Source organism: Poecilia reticulata, linkage group LG7, assembly GCF_000633615.1.
Source record: "Poecilia reticulata strain Guanapo linkage group LG7, Guppy_female_1.0+MT, whole genome shotgun sequence".
NCBI classification, from domain to species: domain Eukaryota; kingdom Metazoa; phylum Chordata; class Actinopteri; order Cyprinodontiformes; family Poeciliidae; genus Poecilia; species Poecilia reticulata.
In genome coordinates, this window is record NC_024337.1 from 9,658,890 (window position 1) to 9,679,349 (window position 20,460).

The following is a 20,460-nucleotide window of genomic DNA, read 5'->3' on the forward strand; positions in this document are numbered from 1 at the left end:
TTCTTGACAATACTTTTTAGGCCAAACAAAAAAAAATCTAAATCATCTTTGACTGTAACAGTGACATAAAATCCTTTAAAATTTCATACATTTCTGGTCATTTCTGTACCATTGACTTTGCTTACAAGCAGGAGCAGCACAACTTCGCAAATGTTTATGGATCACATGTGATATTATAGTGTATTTAGGAGCATCCAAGAACGCCGTACAGTGGCAGCATTAAATATCTGAATGTTCTAAGACAAATTGGGAAACATCCTTTATTCAGTAAACGATTGAATCCATTTCATTTTGTCGTATTTGCTAGAATTTATCTATTTTTGGTCAAAATTTTAATATGGAAAATGAAAATTCAACTACTTTTATGTGCCTTTTCTTCCTCCCAACTCCATATGTGTCAGCTGGGTGTATTTTTAGCCCTAATCTCAAAGATCATAAGAATAATAGGAACCAAGGAAGTTTTATTTTTATGTTGACACATTGTCATCTATTTGCACACTTAAAACACCAGCTAACATGGTTGTTTGATGGAATATGTGGAATTTATCTGAAAGGGAAGATAATAACTCATCTTCAAAACAGTGTGCACCCATTACAGTTGTGGCGTCATTTATTGGCGTAACAGCTAAAAAGTTACATTATTGAGAAGTGCAAAAATCAAAGACCTTACCAACCTTATCTAAAAATGATTGTTGTAAAATGTTATATCGTTCTGTAGATCATGATAGTTATGAAACATAATATATGTAAGAGTAAGTTCATCAGAGATGGGGTTTTTTCTGCAGGGGTGAAAAAACCTTCAATGATTCAGTGCTCTTGAAATTCATTTTTACAGGATTATTTTCTTTCAAATTGAATGTATGTTGTTTCATAAATTATTAAAACTCTAGAGTATTCAACAAAACTGTATCAGAGCTGACACTAATTTTCTTGTTCCTGTACGTCTTCTAACAAACTTCACTCTTGTTTCCTGTTGTCTTTGTCTGTTTGTCTTTATGTGTCTCCTTTGTCGACCTTGGTCTCTTGTTGCATCCTTTCTTTGTTTCCTCTCTTCCTTGATCTTTTTCTCCATTTGAATTTTCTTCCTTTCTTTTGGTCCCACTTTGTTGAATATTAATTCTGTTTTGTGCACATTTATTTACTTTTTTCGTTATTCTTCCACCGCTGTCTACACTGGTTGAAAACATTCTTGGATCACTTGGATGTTTTGGTACACACTTTATTATTATTTTTTTTTACCTTTTTTGGGGTTTCTTCTCTTTATTTGTTCCCTTCATCCCTTCTCATCTTGTTGTTTTCCCAAAACCATCCCTCTTTGTTTTTCTTCACTTTCTTGTCTGCATTATCACCTTGTCCATCTGTGTCCTTCTTCCTGTATTTTCCTCATTCTCATTCTTGTCGATCCAATATTCTCACTTAATTGGGCAAATCTATTATCTGTAATTTTCCATTAATTGTTAATTTTAAAATTAACCTTCTCAATGTCACATCCCATCAACTGTTCCTTGTGCACCTCATTATTTCCCCCTCAAATGCTCTCCATGGTTTTTTTTTTTTTTTTGGCCTCCACACATTTTCCCACCTTTCCTTCCCCCTCTGCCCTTTCTCTCTCTCTCTCTTCAGCTGGCAGCCTTACAGCAAAGCTCTTTGCTTCGGAAGGTTAAGCGAACCCTGCCCAGCCCTCCTCCAGACGAGACTGCTACATCAGCTCACTTGACCATGATGACACCTGCCCAACAACAGATCTACTTGTCCTCCGTGCCCAGCCTCAAGCCCAGCTCAAGGTCTGGCCTGGCTGCTAAAGCCAGCCTCCTCAAAGATCTCACCCACGAGCTGAAAGCTGTGGAGCAAGAGTCTACCAAGCTTAGAAAGCAACAAGCTGAACTGGAGGAGGAAGAGAAAGAAATTGACGCTAAGCTGAGATACCTGGAACTGGGAATTCATCAGAGGAAAGAGACTTTGGTAAAGGAGAGGGAAAGAAGGGACATTGCTTACCTCAGATGTATGGGGGACACCAGAGACTATATGTCTGACAGTGAGTTGAATAACTTGCGTTTAGCAGCTGCTGCTGCATCACATGAGGCAAATGGGCTACTAACAACCAGACCAAGCACTGCTCCACTTAGCCAATTTACCAGTGACCTCAACACAGCAGCCCAGTACCCACCAACCTCATCCTTCCTCTCTTGTCAATATCCCCAGAGCCAACCACCAGCACCATCTCAGCAATCAAGTGTGCCATACCAGTCATCCACATTCAACCAGCCTCCTTACCCAACAGTGTCGCAGTCACAGGCCCTGCCACAGCCCATGACCCTTCAGAGTCATCCCCCTCCTCCTGGACCCACCTTTCAATCTCAAACATCCTATCCTTCCCACACCTATCCACAAGCTCAGCCCCCATATCCCCAAACTGATACGGGGTTACCATCTGCACCTCAACCTCAGCCTCCAGCAGGGCCTACAGGTTTTGGACCTGCACCACCTGGTCAGCCACCATACCCCACCCACAGCTCACCTTATCCCAGCGCTGTGTCCCCCTACCCCACCCAGACGACTCCGTATCCTGGGCAACCCCAAGCTGATATTCTTACCGTTCACCCTGGAAGACCCAGACAGACATCACTTGCTGAACTTGAACATAAGATGCCAACCAACTATGAGACTATCAGCAACCCAACAGTTGTGGTCACGACCACAGCCCAAGATGCTACCTTTTCCAGTGCAGCCCCAGCCTATGGTCCGTACACGGGAACAACAACAATGCCAAGCTCCTATGGGCCGTATGGATCTGCACCTGTTTCCAGCAGTTATGGTGGTTACGCCACAGTGCCTCCAAGCACTTATGGTCCATATACATCAGCCCCAGCTAGCTCATATGGCCAGTACACAACAACTACTGCTAATACATATGGCTACACCACCACCACAGCCAGTTCTTATGGACAGTACACTTCAACAGTTTCCAATGCCTATGGGCACCCTGTAGACAGTCCTTCCACCTACAGCACAGCAGAAGGAATGTACGGGGCTCCTGGTTTAGAGCAAAACATTCCAAGGAACTACATGATGATCGATGATGTGAGCGAGCTGACGGCAAAGGACGGGCTGGGCACGACAGCAGGGGACATGATGCATCATGGCAGTAGCGGGCGTTACCCTGGCGACATCCATGGCCATGGCAGCACATCTGGCAGCACGGCGCGTGGAGGAACTGGCAGCTCCCCCTACGGCAGGGCACCTGAGGAGGAAGCAGCGATGCAGGATGAGCTGTACGACCACCACGGCAGGGGTAAGAGCAGCTACAGGCACGGACCTCTAGGGGGCAGCAGCAGCAGCGTGAGCACTAGCATGGGTGGGGGATCCCCCTATTTCTATGACTACGACTACAAACTTGCCAGCATCCGCGCCGGGGTACAGAAACCTTTGGCGTCCTCCAGAAGCCTTCTGGCCCCCGCTGTCATGTCCTCCAAGCGCAGCAAGCACAGGAAGCTGGGGACTATGGAGCAGAAAATTTCAAAGTTTTCCCCAATAGAGGAGGCTCGAGATGTCGAGGCAGATTTGGCCTCCTATTCTGCAGGTGAGGCTTACCCCTCATCTCACATTCGAGGGCGCCAGCTGATCGAGGATTATGGCTTCAAGAGGAGTGCTTTTGATGGCACCAGTGGCACAACTCATGGAAGTCGACACTACGGTATGATGGTGGATGAGGACGATCGGATTTACTACACCTCAACTGGCCGCTCCCGCTCCCATGGCTACGGCATGGACAAGATCTCAGCCAGAGATTACCATAGCTATCGAAGCAGATCCTATGAGAGAGATGACCGCTCCTACCGTTCTGGCTACAAAGGACGCCATCCAACTCGGCAATACTCTGAGGAGGAGAGCCCACTCAGCCCTTTGGGGAAATTCATGGGTTCTGGGAGATCTTCAAGCTTAGGTCGTGACCCATATGACGGTCGCAGCAGTAGATATTATTACTATTATGGCAATTATGGTTCCAGTCACTCGCTGCCAGATGTTCAAGACCATATACGGGACCTTCCCCGGACACATGTCTACAAATCGGATGATACATACATTATTGATGATTATCATTGTGCTGTGTCAGACAGTGAAGGTAATTGTGGGAGCTAAATTCCCACAGTCTCACTACCCACTACTGCTCCCACCGTTTATCTAAACGTCCCCCACCCACCCAGAAGCTAGCTTAGCAAAATAACAAAAAAAAAAAAAACAAAGGACAGAGATAGTCGTTGCATGTCAGTGTTTTCTTCGTCCTGAGAGTTACTTGGAGCTCTATAAGTCGTGGACTGCTGTCTGTCTGTCTGCCTGCCTGTCCGTCCTTCCGCCTGTCCGTCCAGCCGTTTCTTTGTTCGACAGTCGCATGGTTCTTCAGCGTGGTCGTCTTTGTCTTCACAACACTGACTGACTTAAGAGGTCTTTGCACGACAGCAATAGTTTTTTTCCTTCAACATGTTATTGGCTCTGTTGCACTGTTAATGTGTTTTGATATAAAAAGTTTATGTCAACACTGCAAAATGTTGTCCAGACAAGATTTTCTATATTCCGTTTGCCAAATGAAGCTTTGTTTAAAAGTCTTCCATAAAAAAACAGAACAATACTGACTGTTTGAGGAGAAAAGTTTTAACTGATTTGCAAGTTTCCTCAAGCAGTCAGTGAGTAAAAGATATGTAGCAAAAAGATCTGCTGTATTAGACAGTTTTGCAGTGTTTAATATGTCCTGTTTAACTTGTCTTGTACTTGTGGAGTAAATTTGTGCATGAGTGTAAAATTTTACTTTTTGCCTTTCTTTCTGTGTCTTCCCCTACCTATTTTTTTTATTTATTTTTTTTTGGCATGCGGTTGGTCTTCCTTCTGCCCTCTTCCTTCTTACAGCCTGCATGCCGCTCTCTCCAAACGACATGGAGATTGATTGTGATCTGCTCTCGGTTTCCAAAGCCTACCATCTGGGCCAGGAAGAAACTGACTGGTTTGAGAAACCACGCTCCAGTTCTCGACACTACGGCAGCAGCCACTCTGGAAGAAGTCGGCATGGTGTCAAGCACACCTATCATGATTATGATGAACCTCCTGAGGAGGACCTGTGGCCGCAAGATGAGTACAGCCATGGTGGGCGGCATTCATCATCACGTGACCACAGGCACCATGGCACCTCTAGCCGGCACTCTTCCTCCCGTCACTCAGATGAGCCGAGATCCTCGAGGTCATCTAAGGGGCATCCCAAAGAACCGTCTATGCGCCATGACCCCTCAGGACGTTCTTCATCTTCAGGAAGGCGTGGTGAGTCCAGGTCTGGAGGGTATCACTCTTCCGACTACTCCAGGGATCCGTCTGGACATCATCACGGCCAAAGGTCTTCCAGGCAGGGAGATCCACACAGGTCCTCACGCAGCAAGTCCCAGGGCCAAGTGGACATGCAAGGCCAACCACCAGGTAAACGGGGTGCACCTGTAAATCTGATGGAGCGAACAAAAGTCACTTCTTGATAGCTGAAGTTTAGACAATGCCTACATTCATATGTAAATATTTAAACATATATTTTTTTAAAGAATACAAAAATAGTTTGAGGAAAAAAATTTAAATTGAAGTAAAGTTTTTGCTGTCTACCAAAGATAATACTTTGCCAAGACTTTGGCTTGATAAGCAAAGGAAACAGATTACATCAGTAAAAAACCTTTAAGAGTATTTTTGGTTGATCATCCTGGATAGATCAACAAGATTGGGGCGAAAGGGAGAAAAATTGCAACTTCATTAATAAATTCTGATTCAATCTCTAAACATTGATAGGATCCCCTTTTAAAAATCCTGTCTGAGGCAATAATATTTAATAGCCTTTGCTGTTGAGATTAATTTTGATGATTTTTTTTTTACAGTCAACAATCCCCTCAGGGATCAACAATTTTTAATTAACAACATCGAATGTAACTTTTCAAAGGATAAGTTTTCCCTGAAGGCATCATTGCAGATGTGTTCATAGCGGTGTAGTAATTAAATCACCAGTTTGATCTTTGGATACAACCCTTGTTGTTCATTGTTGTCTCACTCCTGCTGCTTCTGCTAAAATGCTTCATTTCAAGAAAAAATATTAGCAAAAGAAACCCTGCACTGTAATATGGACTTCATTTCAAAAAGGGACAGATGATCCCATACCGTTTTTTTTATTGTTATTTTTATTTCTGACTTTATGTCCTCCTTTGTAATAAGATGAGTTTTTGAGTTGCTTTGGTTTAAAATAAAACACTTTTTTACCTTTAAATAGGCTCCTCCAGGTCCGGCAACAGTATTGGGCGAGTTCAGGGCTCTGCTGGTGGGCCTCCAGGATCTGGGCGACTAGGCGGTCCCGGTTCACAGATGGATGGGACCCAAGGACAGAGGACTCAGCTCCAGCAGCAGGCCCAGACTGCTGTAGCCAGACCAGGACAGCCTGGCACAACAGCAACCACAGGCCTTCAGCAGCAGCCACCAGCCCAAGGTCAAGGCATGGGCATGGGCATGGGGATGGGCATGGGCATGGGTCAGGCCCAGGCCAAACCAGGGCAATTGGGACCAGCAGGCGGGCCGATGGGCCAGGCTCGACCAACTGGTACAGCAGGAACCACACCGCCCACCATGGTGAGTAATGGGAACAAAACCCGAGGAGTCTCCAACAGCTCACATCTGCACCCCGTTTTATGTCCAATTTCCTGTTAACAGTTCCAATTTCAGTTTTCTAGCAAACAAGAAAATACAAGAACAGAACTGAATTAAACTTAGGATTGTGCTGTCAGGACAAAATGTTTATGGAGTGGATATACTATGCTGGTTTTAGCATCTAAGAATTATTAAAACACAATGCCCTGACTCCTTTTGTATATATTCTAGAGAGTGTGGACACTTTCCTTAGGTTTCCAGTAAGCTTCCAGTATTTTGAAATCCTGCATGACCCATTGAGGTTGAAAGTATAAAACAAACTTCTCTTACTCTTTCAGACTTCCTGTTCTTATCTGAAAGTCTCATTCTCTCACGCAGAATGAATGAGCCAGAGTCGACATGCAATAAACAGCTTCTCTTTAAGATTGCTACAGCTACGCTCCTGCCATATTTTCATTTTAAACACATCACTGATAATAAAAAGTACTAACTCCTTCGCTCAGTCATAGCTTCAGCATCGAAGTTTGTTGGTGTCAGTGCAATCTTGTAAAACTTCTAAATACAATCACTGAATGGAAAGAAGTTGATTTTTCTGTTTTTGTTTTCTAATTTCTGATTTTTGTTTAGTTCATATTGCGTTTTTTCCTGAGGTAACAAAACGAATTTTCTTCATCAGATCTGCTTCTTGGAAACCAACACAGCAAGCTGTTTTGCTTAAAGTTTCCCTTCTGCTCCTTTAGTCCGCTTTTACGATCATCTCTCTTGTTTTGCTGTCCCCCTATTTCTACCTGCGCCACTTTTGATAAGAGTTTCCTGACAACCACCCTGTCCAATTTCAGATAGTTTATTGAAATCCTTACGTGCCTCTGCTGGCAGACCTTATCTAACACCGTGATTAACACGGAGAAAGCTGATAACCCAATGCAGCTGATTCACTGTCTGCTAGACGACCAAGAAATTGGCACTCAAGATTTCTCCCTGCAACAATCCATTCCTGCATTTACTCCATCAATCCATTCAAAGCTATTTTTCAGAAGGAGTGTGAGACTTTGATGATTACACTTTAAATAACATCCAGAACAGGCTGATGATTTTGGTTTTAGTACATCTGAATGCTGTCTATATTCACAGGATGCCGTCCAAAATTACCCAAGATGTTCCCATTTACTGCATCTTCTTTGCAGTTTTTTCGCTCCTGCTTTATTAATTAAATTAGATGCCAATGCGGGGTGCAAATAATGCCTGAAATCTGTAGGTTAATGTTTACTAACTGACTGCATATTTCTGATATGTCAATATTTTTGATAGAAAACAGTCATGTTGGAATTTCACATCAGACTTGATGTAAAAGTTTCTTGTGGAAAGTTCAACTTCCAAGTTCAAATGAAATGCGCTATTAATTAGCACAATAGTTTGATGAGGCATAAATTATATTTTGGACATTTTTATTTTGTATTCATTACTAAAATCTATCCCCTCATCCTACACTTTGTATAAGAGGCCTAGACCCTCATCTATGAAGAAATTATTGCTTGCAAGACTCTGACATTTTAAAGGGATGGATCTGATTTTACTGAATATTTTTGCCGTGACGTGTGTAATGTGCCAGCTTGATGGTGAGGGAAGCTGTGCCGTGAAACTTACCAGACTTACCACATCTATACCGCATTGCAAAGACAGAAGTGCCAAGTCAAATTACATCTTTGCCACCATTAAAATATAATAAACATTCCCCTTGTGCTAACTTTATTTGCTCAATATTTGGAAGCATATCCAACGCTTGGCTCCGTTCACTTCCCTCGCTGCCATTGCCTCGCTACAGGCAATCCTAAAACAACGCAGAAAACCGACGTCACCGTTCACAACTCCTCCTGTCCACTGATTGACCCGGTTGAAATTCAGCTAGAGAAACTGAGCTCAATGGGAGAAATCTCACACACAGGGAGATGAGAATTGAGTGGAATTTGGTTGAAAAGAAACAAACCAGCCTAAGTAAAATTTTAAAAAGCCACTAATGCTAACGGGACTAGCAGCTGCTAACTAGCAGTACTTGTGTTGCTAGCATGGTGAGGAACATTAACAGAAAAGTAGATGATAGATTGTTTGATTTTTTTTTCATACTAAGCATTTTTGCTTTGAAGCCTTTCTCTAGTAAAAGATGGAAGTTAAAATGCCTTCCTTCTGACTATTGCAATTGATCATATATCATTTTATATCTTTCAAGAACTGGGAAGTCCCATTTAGAATTTTGTTTGTCATTTATATTCTGTATAGTTGATACCCAAATAAACCTTACAGTGCTGGAGATCAGACAATATTTAGTAGAAATGATAGTTTCCATGTGTGAAACTCCCCATTTACTCATTCAGGTCTCAGTAAGCTGTCACTGCTTAATAAATGAGTGTCTTATTCTGCCATCATGGTTTCCTAATATGTGTATTTCTTTTACTATTCTTGGCTGTCTTACTGTATCAAAATCTGACTACTGTTTTATCTGGCTTTTGTTTGAGTGAACAGATGAATGCTGGATCCTTTTGATTCCAGTTTGTCACCCACATTCAGATTACATAACATGTTTTTCTCTCCCACAGCCTTCTATAACCACAGATTTATGGCTAAATTTACCTAAACACAGCAACACTTGTCTTTTTTTTCCCTTCTATGCAGACAAAGATTGACACGCCTCCTGTAACGGCGATTGGGGCGAAAGCGGCACCCGTCATGGCCTCGAAGGCAGGCCAGCCCCCGCTTACAGGAATAGGTGATGTTCAATCACAACATACATGCACGTAAAATCCCATCACTCACCTGTTGTCCACTGTGCCTTAATTATGTTATTATTGTTTGATGTTCTTCCTAATCTGAGGTAAATCTGAGGATTATCCCTCAGTATGAAAGCCTGAGAGTGTTAGGTTATTACATAATTAGCTACTGAAATAATGATTGATGAAGGTTTTGAGATATTTTTATATAACTGCAAAATGACTGAGCTGAATGCCTTTCAGTCATCAATCTCACAACGCTGCCTGTAGTAGACTAGTTCTTTAATTTTATGCAGTAAAAGAGTTTTATTGCCAGTTACTCGTTTGAATAACTGGCATGGAGTAACGAGGCTCCATTTTTAAGTATGTAATGTGGCCAAAAGGAATCACCCAAAAAGTGCAATATAACATTAATATGTAATGTTTGTCAAATCTATATCAATATAAAAGCTCAACTGTAGTGTTGGCTCAAAGATAAGCAGGATAGTCCCTGAGAAAATTACTTCAAACTCATTAACATCTCATTCCTTTCATTTTCTTTCTGTTTCACAAATATAGTGCACCACTTTGAGCAGCACTTACTTCTTCCTACCTGAACTACGTTTATTTCTCTGTCCTCTCTCCTCTGTCTTTCTAATGTTCAGGCTCCAAGGCAGCTCCGAGACCCGGCGGCATCGGCAGTGCAGCGGCAGGTCAGCCTGGCATGGAGGGAGAAGGAATGTTCTCCAAGATTCTTCCGGGTGGCGCTGCTGAGCAGGCCGGCAAACTGGGAGAAGGTACGGCAGACTGCTGAAAACGCATCGCAAACATGGGGGCTTATTGAGTTTTTATTACCGAAATGAGAGTCTTTTAAGTTATACAAAGCGACCTGGATGAACAGAGCCTCTGAGGCTTTCAAATTTCTTTGCCTGATTGTTTTTTTTTTCTTACCAAAGCGATTCAACAGTGAGGAAACTTTCCTAAGCATTAGTTCATTTTTTTAAGCTACATCTCTAAAGAGCTTAATTTTACAACAGCTCACTGTGACAGGGAAAAACAGTCTGTCACAAAAAAAAAAGCTGCTGTCACAATGTGGGCGCAAATATAAAGAAATAAAACACATTTTATGAAACATTACCTCCTTTCAAATGTGCAATGTTGTTAATGAGATGAAGGGTGTACAATGGAAGTCCTGCTGTTGCTTCTGGACACTGAACAGTACATTTCTCTACGATGTTACATTCTTTTTTTATTTATTTATTGACTATTCCCCCGTCAGGAGGATGATGCTCTATATGAGTCTGTGAGTGGCACCAAGTGGTCAGTTAAGCCAAAACAAGCTGATGCTAAAGCATCAGACAAGCCAAAGAGTGACACTGAACACCTACAGCTGCTTATCTGCAGGCTTCACAGACAGTGATCTGACAGAGCTTTAGCAGCAGCTCCTCAAGTGGTATTGGTGACCGTTTAAATTCAAAAGCGTTGACGTTACTCTGTAGTTGTTTTTTTTTTTGTTTAATGTTTGAAAAGTCAGTTTTAACTCATTTATCAAACCCTTTTGTTTTTGTTTACTCTTCCTGCAGCTATCTCTGGCTTTGGCAAGAAATTCACCTCCTTCTTCTGAGGTGACACAAATAAGGTATGTCTGTTAATTCACATGGAAAATAAGTCGTATAAAATGGAATATTTAATATAATATTGTTTGTTGTTTGTATTCTACGGTGACTTTATTTTACAAGTCCTGTTTTAGAGGCCCTCCGACTTGTACACGAGGCAAAAATGAGGTTTTTTTGGGTCAATGACTCCTGAAAGAAGCACCATGAAAAGGTTTCTTTAGCGTGCATCGGGTTTAGGAATAACTTTCATGAACGTTTGTTGGATTGCTGCAGTGTGTTGACTCTTGCTGGCTGTGAAGAGGCAGGGGGATGAAAGCGGTTTACCCAGTCTGCTCTGAGTTTGGTCCTCGTCTATTTGTTCTCTTCCACACTGTTACTTTCGGTCTTGACTGCTCTGCATGTGCAGGGTGAGAGATTTAGGGTAAGAACTTGTTTCCGACATGAAATGCCAAACGGACTGTGCGCCATCGCAGCAGGTTATGGTCTTTGATGATGAGGGTTGGGAACTTTAGGAATTGCATTTGAGGCTTGGAAAGAATTACAGGTTCTAAACGTTTAAGTCCCAGTACAATAAATGTACGCGCCACAATTCCAGGCCCGCTTCTCACTGCTAGGCTCGAATAGCTGACAGCTGTTTTTTTTTTTTTTTTAAATCTGCACTGGCATATTTTTATACACTACAAAACTATTTTTATTTTAATGTAACAGAAGCCTTAAGTGATGTATGTTAATGGGTTTACAACGTGAGACTTACATGAACTCCTAAAATACTGTTTTTAAATAATAATGATAATAATGTGTTTGCAGGATTATGAAAAATGTCATAAATGAAGTCATGAGGCCTCATACAAGAAAAACCTGTGAAGTTCCCCCTGCTTTTGTTTCCCCGAAAAAAGAGAAAGGAAGGAGAGAGAGGATGATGGCTGAGAGGAGAGCGGAGCGTTCTGGTGAGTACTTAAAAAAAAAAAGGAATCTTTTGAACAATTTTTTGTTGTTGTTATTTTTGAAACAACATACTTTATTGTTTATTATTTGAAATAGATTTTTAGATTCGCAACCATAAAAAAAGAGATAACTTTCGACTGGAGTTCATGTTTTCAAGGACAGTGAAAACAATTTGGTTTTTACTAGGTTCTGAAAGCATTGAAATGTGATGTCAAATTTACAAAAATATCAAACGTCCTTTGTAGAAAAATTCAAAACAAATAAACTCTGTAGAAGCTTTCCAATCCTTACACAATCCCACGGAGCAAAGACCTCAGAAAACCAGCTGTTGCATTCAATCAACGGATGTCCGTTTTTCTCACCGTCGTTTTATGTGGCGACGATAATTTACAAATGTAAAACGTTTAGGCACAGCTGCCAAGCTCCTCAGCGACATTCCAGCAAATTCCTTCAAGATCCAGATGTGTGACTCTCAAAGAAAGTGCAAAACAACTCCAGAGCTTCAACTCTCCTTAGCATGATACGTGTTAAAATTAGTTTGCCTCATTTCATGCTCTTTTGCTTTAAGCTATATAAAATATTTTGTTGTCAAACAAAAATCTTTCACCTGCCAACATCTGCTCAGACATTACATTTGTTCCCATAATCACATCATGCCACCTACGCAATCTGGTTTGTGTTATGATGATAATCTGTGATTAGTGTTGATATCTTTCTGATCTGTTAGAAGACGCAGGTCGACTCGTCATCCAGTAGATTGCTATCAAATTAAAGCCGCATTATGTGAGTGATAACAGCTAATAACAATAATTTGGCCGTCTAACACTGATCGAAAGCGTTCTAATATACTCGAAGGAAAACACCACACCACATCGAAGCATCAGGAGTCCTGGCGTTCCACAAATAAGATTTATATCCGTTTGGTGAGCTTAATTAGTTTTCCAAAGATGTTGAATTCCAGAAGCCAAGTTAAACTGGAAGTTTCCTTTGTGAGACTCTAATCCTGCTTTGTAATTTAATCCCCAGTTGTGAGTTTGCAGACCTAAACGGGGGGTGGGGGGGTGAAAAAGAGACTTTGACTAAAATATATTTGCCTCTTTTTGCAGCCAAAACAGATTGGAATCCTCTGGATGCTTCATGTCTCAGATCTGAGCATACAAAGGCAGAGAGAACACTCTGATCTCTCTGACAGGCCAGACAGTAAGTTACTTTTACCTTGGAAACAAAAATGTCTGACAGGATATTTTAAGCTGCAGAAATCCAAACTTTGTGACCTCGATTTGTTTTGTTTTTTTTCCAATTTTACTTCAAGAGGTAGCTTCTGTGATAACCTACGAGGCCAAACAGTTCTTTATTTAGTTAGGTTTTTTATGACATGATTAGGCTACATCAAAGTACAGGTACATTTTACACATTAGAATATTGTGGAAATTTTTTTTTCCTCATTTTAGAAAGAGAAAGTCATATTGTTTAGAGTGAACATTTTTGAGTCTGAACGAGTTATGTACCAACACTGGGCTGAAAGTGTAGAGTAGTGTAGAGGTTGTTTTTTTTTTTTGCTGCATTAGGGACTGGTGCAAAAAAAATATATTAAAAAATCTATCAAGAGGAATGGACACTATGTGGAAATACTAAAGCAACCTCTCAGAACATCAGCGTGAAAATTAAAATCAAGAAAATGAATGGGTTTTGCAGAAGGACCATGACAGTTTGACCCAAGTCATTCACTTTTAAAGACAACACTGGCAATTTTGGCATTCAGCAAATACAAATAATCCTGATTATTTAGATGAGCTAACACAGGAAAGGTTTCGGCTGATTTAATGCCAGGCAGGGAGGAAGGACGGACAGATGTTGCAAAAAACATCCAACAATTGCGTGTCTGTATTTTTTTATTTTTTTTTACCTTTTCGACATACTGGTCCCTAAACAGACATCTCTGCAGGTTTCTTTAATCAGACATGACAGGATGTTCTGTGTCGCAAACTGTAAGGAAAAGCAGCAGAAATGGCTGCGTTGCTCTGCCTTGATAACAGTGGCTTCTGAAGCCTTTGATGCCGCAGCGGATGAAGGGCAGGCCTTGAAGTTGCCGGTTTATTTCACAGTGTGAATCCAGTGTTGCACTGAGCGTGTTTCTGCTCGGTGCAGCCATGCAGCGCTTAACTGCCTCATGTGGCTGCTGCTGTGGCAGGATCTCTCTCTCTCTCTCTCTGTCAATTCTCCCACACACTACTCCAACTTTCAAACATTTTTCTCTTCCTCTCCTCCATTTTTCATATAGACTCTCTCTCTCTCTCTCTCTCTAAGATCCATACTGTAATTTTTTTTTCTTTTTTTAGATCTTCCCTTGTCCTGCCTAAATACTGTGGTTATTTTTCTTCTCTCTAAAAATGTTGTTGTCTCTACATACTGTGTCATTTTTAATTATTTTTTTTTCCTGGCATCATCTTTGTGTTATTTTTGTTTATAATACAGAGAGATTATGTCTGTACGTTAAATCTCCTCCCAGTGTTTTTCGTGGAAGATGTTCCTTACAGAAACTGGCTGTGGGTGTTTGCTCCCATTCAGTCAAAAAAGCATTATGTAGGTTGGCTTCTGATGGCCTGACTCACTGCTCCACTTCAGCCCCTAAAGGTGTTTAAAGAAGCTCTGATCAGAGCCTTGCAGATGTGTTTTGAACAATGAAAAAGGTTTTCTTTCTTTTCCTTTTTCTTCCTGTCCTCCATCCTGCTTGGCACGCCACCCTTCGAATTCGACTCTACGCTACGCAGCGAGCCGGTTTTGTTTGTGTGTGTTTTTTTTTTTTTCTTTTCATTCGAACGCGGCTATGTGCATCGCTGTCCGTGCTCCAGTGCGCGTTATGCACAAGCCCCCCTGGGGTCCTGTGTTCAGTGCAACAGATTAAGTTTGGTGATAGAACGCATGTTTGGAGACGCTAAACCCGGGTCACACGCAGAGTGGGAGGGAAAAGCATGAGTTAAGTCATTTTATGGTAAAAAGTCCTGATGGGAATCAAGATAGAAAAACTCTTTATTCCCATTTAACCGTTATTTTTATAACCACAAACTTTGATGTCTTCCACTGGGGTTCAATGAAATAGAACAAAAGAAATCAATACAAGGTAAAGTAGTCCGTGTCAGTCTTTCAAAGATTTCTTCCTAGCAAAACTGTCTGATGATAAACGTATTTCTTCAGCAATCTTGTTACAGTGCCATTGCATCATGGCTTCGGAAGTTTTTTCTTTTGGAGCAGAGTTTAGAATGGAAATGATTGTTTGCTGTTTGACTAAATCCAGGATCAGGCGGCTGGCAACTTGTGTTTTTCTCTTGTCCTGATTATGTAAAAGGTCATACATGAAGTTTGCATATAAACAAATAACCAAAGTCGCAGCAGCATTAGAAACGACTCAGTTTTTCCTCCTGATCCAGGACCTGCTTTCATAGTCTTCGATTACGCCACCAAAAATTCGAATGATGCTGAAAATGTTCCAATTTTAGAGTTTATAAATCAAGGTGATGCTCGGAACCTCGGGTTTTACGTCATGAACTGGTGCAGAGTTCAAGACGCTGAGGTTCATCATATTATCGTAAATATCTAAGGCGTTAAGTAATGGCTCTGTGTGATTTGTTTTTCCTTTTAAAGCCTTGATGGCTGTGAGGCAGCCATGAAGTCCCAGAGAATACAAGTGACGTTTCTCTCGTGTCGTCTGAAGCAGCACCACAACATGCATCCTTCACATTATGTCCCCATAGGAGCAGCGTCAGCAGGCTGACAGGCTGAGTTCCTGTGGCCTCGTCTCTTCGCTCACCACAGCCGCTTTCTGCATGTTTTAACACGGACGTTATGTACCGCTCATGTACATAATGCAAAGCTATTTATTCCACGTTTTTTTTTTGACTGCAATTACATTTTTTTTTTTTTTATTCCAAAGAAACATCAGTTTGAATGGAAGGCATTACAGATGAAAGACTCTGATGAAACATGCATTAAATGAAGGCAGGTAGTTATGTGCTTTGTTTACGGACGTAACGGGGATGATTTTATCCAACAAATCATTAGAGCTGCATCTAACGAAGACAAGAAAATCTGTGATTAACTCAGATGGGAGAGAGGAAAAAAAAAAAAAAAAAAAAAAGCAGATGTGAAAAATTGGGCTAACTCTAAAACAAATCAAAAGAAATTCATCTTAAATTATATTCACAAAACATGATATATTCCAACCCAAATCAAACTCGATTTAACAACTGTGTCAAATACAGTTTTAAATAGTCTTAAGAAACAGGAAGATAACTCTTCAGCAGTAAACCTTTAAAGAACATCCTGCTGACATTGCAGCACGTAAGGATGGATGAATCTTGATGGATTCGACTGAAACCATCTGCATCCATCTGCTTTATTATTTTTCTAAGATATAAAGAAAGAACTATTTGAAAATTTGCAGATTTCAATCTCTCACTCAAAATATCAATGGCAGAGTTTTCATTAATAGCTATTTCTATATTGTATGTCTATGTGTAAAATATGCAGTGCAGTTATGGACTCAGACACCATCTGGTGGACAATATTGTGTACTGCAACTCGTGTTTGTGACCGAATGATGTTGAAAAAATTCCTTATGGGAAGAAAGGATTTCTTTCAAAGTCTGGCTACGTATGGAGAAGGAAAAAATAAAATTGAGCATCGGAAACGTTTACAAAACATACAAATGTAACTTTCCAACAGCATCTTTCTCAAGATGTCCCCCTTTTACCCCATCTGCTACATCAAGCTTAGTAATCAGCTTAATAATTTAAGCAAATATCTCTGAAGATTTGTACACAGATGTTTAAAACCAGGGAAAATATCTTAAAATTTTAGTGTGGAATGGGAAGGAAATGGAAAACGGGTTTGGACTCTGACAGAGGATTCTGCTGGTGTGCAAATGTGTTCAGGGAAAAAATGAGAATCGTGTTTAATTTTCGCTGTTTAATTGATCTGATGCACCAGTATCAATGCTTTTTTTTATCATTATATTCTTATTTTAAAAGAGAGAATATGAATTTGCTGAGTCTGTGCTGAGCAACTCAGCACAGACTCAGAGTCTGTGCTGAGTTGCTCAGACTCTGAGTTACAAAAATGTTGTTTGTTTGAAGCCGAAAATGTCAACATTTACAGATCATGCATGGGCCATGACAGAAGAAGATTCAAATGAATTTCTGCTTAATGTGGCTCTCGCTCGCTTTCTTGCAGCCTGAATGAACCATGTGGTTTATTTTAAACACCTCAATGATGGTGAAAATGGCTAACCTCTTAACTTCTTCACTCATTAACAATTTTCACACTGTGTCATTTTATATGACGTGGCCGTGCTTGTATAGAGTTTTCTCCGAATGAAAAAAATAAATAAATTTTTGCGATTACAACCGACCGATCACCAGTCAAGAATATTTAGGAAAAAAGTTGTCTGATTCCACACAAGTTGATTTTTTTTTTTTCGCAGTACATTTCAATTTAGACTCGGTGTATCTTCAGGTCTATTTAGATATCTGTTTCTGACAAGCACAGATTATATTAAACAGATTATTTGTAGAGGACCTACAGAGAGAGATTCAATCATCAAAATGTTTTTGGTCAGTTTGAGGGTGTTTTTTTTTTTTAACTAATTTCTCGTTTTTCTCTTTTAGATCATTCCAAGCCCGAGCCAACATCCATCTTCAGAAGGATTCCCATTGTTATGCAGCTTCTCTCAGAAAACCTGCAGCAGCTATTAACATCTACACCCCTACATGAAAACAGAGCAGCTGCTGGCTGAAGGTGACAGCAGAAGAAACAGCTGTACCACCGTGATCACCCTCCCTGCCAGCAGGGGGAGCCGTGTTCAACGTAACAGCCCGACAGTTACGTTGACGTGGTGCAGACAACGACTGACGGCCGCATTTGTCCACGAGAGCTGCTTTCATCCCAACTTCCTGTAGGAGGTGATAGCTTGGTTTTCCAGTCCTGTGCTCAATCTTGGAGGTTTATAAATCACCTCTACTCTTTTCTGTCTTTTTCCGAAGTAAACAATGAGCAAAAAAAAAAAAAAAAAGTGAAAACTCACAGAAGCATCACAGGTTTTTCTTGTACGAAAGTCGTCTCGTTTTACCACCGAATACTGACAAGGAAATCATCGAAACGTCACTATGAATGAAACAGACGACGAAGAAGCGGCGGTCGACACAGCCCAAGCATGTCGCCACGCCTTTATTTTTATTTTCACCCTCTATCGACATTCCAGATGGGGAACTGTGCCCTTCTTCTTTTTCTTCTTCTTCTTCTTCACTTCTCTTGCGTTTCTTGAATGCTAGCTCTTCTCTCTTTCCGCACCCCACTGCAACGATTCACAACTTGCCATGTCTTTAAACAAGAGTAGTGTGGATTTTAACTAACAGAAAACATGGGGATGCATGGAACTTTATAACCAAGACCTTACACTGTTTCATCATTATGTAACTGAGGCCATAAAGACATCTGAGCTTAAAGGCGTAAATAATAGCAAAGAAAGGTTAATTAAGCAACACACGAGGATCTGGCCATGGGAATAAGAAGAGCTTTTAGTTTATTTTCCTTTTTTTTATTATTAGTTTTTATTTGATGTTGTTTTTCTTAAGAAAGTTGTATGACTAAGTGAGGCAAATGAAGCAGTGGGGTTACTTTCTAGCCAATTTAAAGCCATTAAGACGATATTTACTACCAGTTTATGTGGCAAATCTCCAAAATGCTCCACAATTTTGGCTTTTATTTAATATGCCTTTGTGTGTTTTTTTTCCTTCTTCTGTCAATTGCCTGTTTTTTTTATGTTGCAGTTTACCAATATCGCCTTAATTATTTCAAATGTTTAATTTTAAACCAGAAGTGGCGTATTTTTATGTCGTTAGGTAAGCTGGAACCACAGCCACAGAGAGGTTAATTTCTATTTTTTTACCTTAACATTGTTTTTTTTGTTTGTTTGTTTTTTATATATATATTTTCTTGTGATATGATTTTATTTATTTTCTAGCGTTTTGTTACATTGAACTAGGCTCCCCTCCCCTTGACAATTTTCAGACTCTTTGTTCCTATCAATAATTATGAAAGCAATAGAGTAAGAGGTAGGAAAGTGAATAGCACAATTTTGTGTCATTTTGAAAAAAATGTGTTGCCCTCGTTTGTCTGGTTTACCGCCAAAGCTCTGCTTTAGTGTGACTCAAACGCACCACTTGTTGCATACTGCTGCTGTATGAACTGAGCAGAGACGCAGGAGTCCGGCGACGCCCGGACTGGCGGATCGGTACCGACGTGCTGCTTTCTTCAGCTGAAGTCTGACCTGAGAGCACTGCAGGGCAGCAGAGGGGCGCAGGAAAGCAGCAGAACTGGACTATTCATCACTCTTCAGTGAGGGAAGCAGGAGGGAGTGTTTGTTTTTTTTTCTTTTATTGGGATTCTTCTGATTCTCCGAGATGGACTTCTTACACAGCTGTGTCCGCATGTGTCTTCACTCTGTCAAATGTGAACCTGAAAGCACACTTGGAGTGGTGTCAGTGATCTTACTGAAAAATAACCTGCTGTCATATGTGACTGAGGAACCAAAAATCACACACTCGGTTGTGTCACCAAGTCACTCGCCTTTTTTTTTTTTTTTTTTTTTTTTTTTTTTTTTTTAAGAAAAAACAAAACAAAAAACGGCCTATTTTCTATCGCGGTGGAGTTCAAGACGTCTGACCCAACTCCCCTTCTCCAAACCAACAGAAACAAATCTTTTCTCTCAGACTGTCAATCACCTTGGAAATATTCTCAGGTCAGTATTCGCTCTGCTGTTGCTCCTGCAGTGCATTGTGGGGAATCCGCGGTCCGGCCCTCATGACACGCCCCTGACAGGGCGAAGCCTCATCCTCCACCTCCTTCTCCAAATCAACTAACTTCTGCTGTATATTGTCTTTGTGAACGCTCGCTGGGAACCTTCGCATGCTGCCCGGCACAGAGGAAAACCTCAAAGTCACCTCTATATTGTTCTGTTCCTGACGTTTGTACGTATGCGTGTATGTATGTGCGTGTTCAGGGTTCAGTATGCGAGTATTTAAAAAAAATAATAATAATAATCATCATCTAATGTGGGGAAGAAAACAAAACGGACATCAGTTCAACCACGACGAGCATCGCAGGCAAAGGAGGAAAAGTCGTTCTATGCAATGAATCCTGTTTGAGAAAAACCTGAGGAGGTTGAAGGCATGTGAAGAACAACGTAGAAGGAAGTCACAGTCATTGTTGATCACTCCTCAGTTAGAAACCATGTCTGCTTTGTTTCGTTTCCGTGAAATTTTGTAATAAAGAAAACACGTCCCTTCTCCTTTGATATGGGGAGCTAAAGACATGTTCACAACAACTGGGAAATTTCACTTGTAACATAGCCAGGAAGCACTCACGAAGCCTTTTGGGCAGTGGAATTGGTAAAAGAGATCTATAATATTATAGATCTCTTGATCTATAATATATATATATATATA

The 20,460-nt window shown here is 40.8% G+C and overlaps 1 protein-coding gene across 5 annotated transcripts in view; it reads left to right on the forward strand.

The window, feature by feature from the left end:
* bsna (bassoon presynaptic cytomatrix protein a) overlaps positions 1 to 19,613 on the forward strand; it is a 108,017-nt gene extending 88,404 nt beyond the window's left edge. For 2 of the 5 annotated variants that reach the window (XM_008413236.2, XM_008413235.2), the window contains exons 8-16: positions 1,624 to 4,123; positions 4,966 to 5,460; positions 6,287 to 6,639; positions 9,325 to 9,418; positions 10,064 to 10,195; positions 10,982 to 11,037; positions 11,822 to 11,961; positions 13,066 to 13,159; positions 17,623 to 19,613. In XM_008413236.2, coding sequence (XP_008411458.2) covers positions 1,624 to 4,123; positions 4,966 to 5,460; positions 6,287 to 6,639; positions 9,325 to 9,418; positions 10,064 to 10,195; positions 10,982 to 11,022 — 3,615 coding nt within the window. In that variant the 3' untranslated portion in view covers positions 11,023 to 11,037; positions 11,822 to 11,961; positions 13,066 to 13,159; positions 17,623 to 19,613. Of the gene's footprint in view, positions 1 to 1,623; positions 4,124 to 4,902; positions 5,461 to 6,286; positions 6,640 to 9,324; positions 9,419 to 10,063; positions 10,196 to 10,981; positions 11,038 to 11,821; positions 11,962 to 13,065; positions 13,160 to 17,622 lie in introns of all 5 variants that reach the window. The other 3 variants (XM_008413237.2, XM_008413238.2, XM_008413234.2) reach the window with 3 other exon arrangements.
* The last annotated feature ends 847 nt before the right edge of the window (positions 19,614 to 20,460 follow it).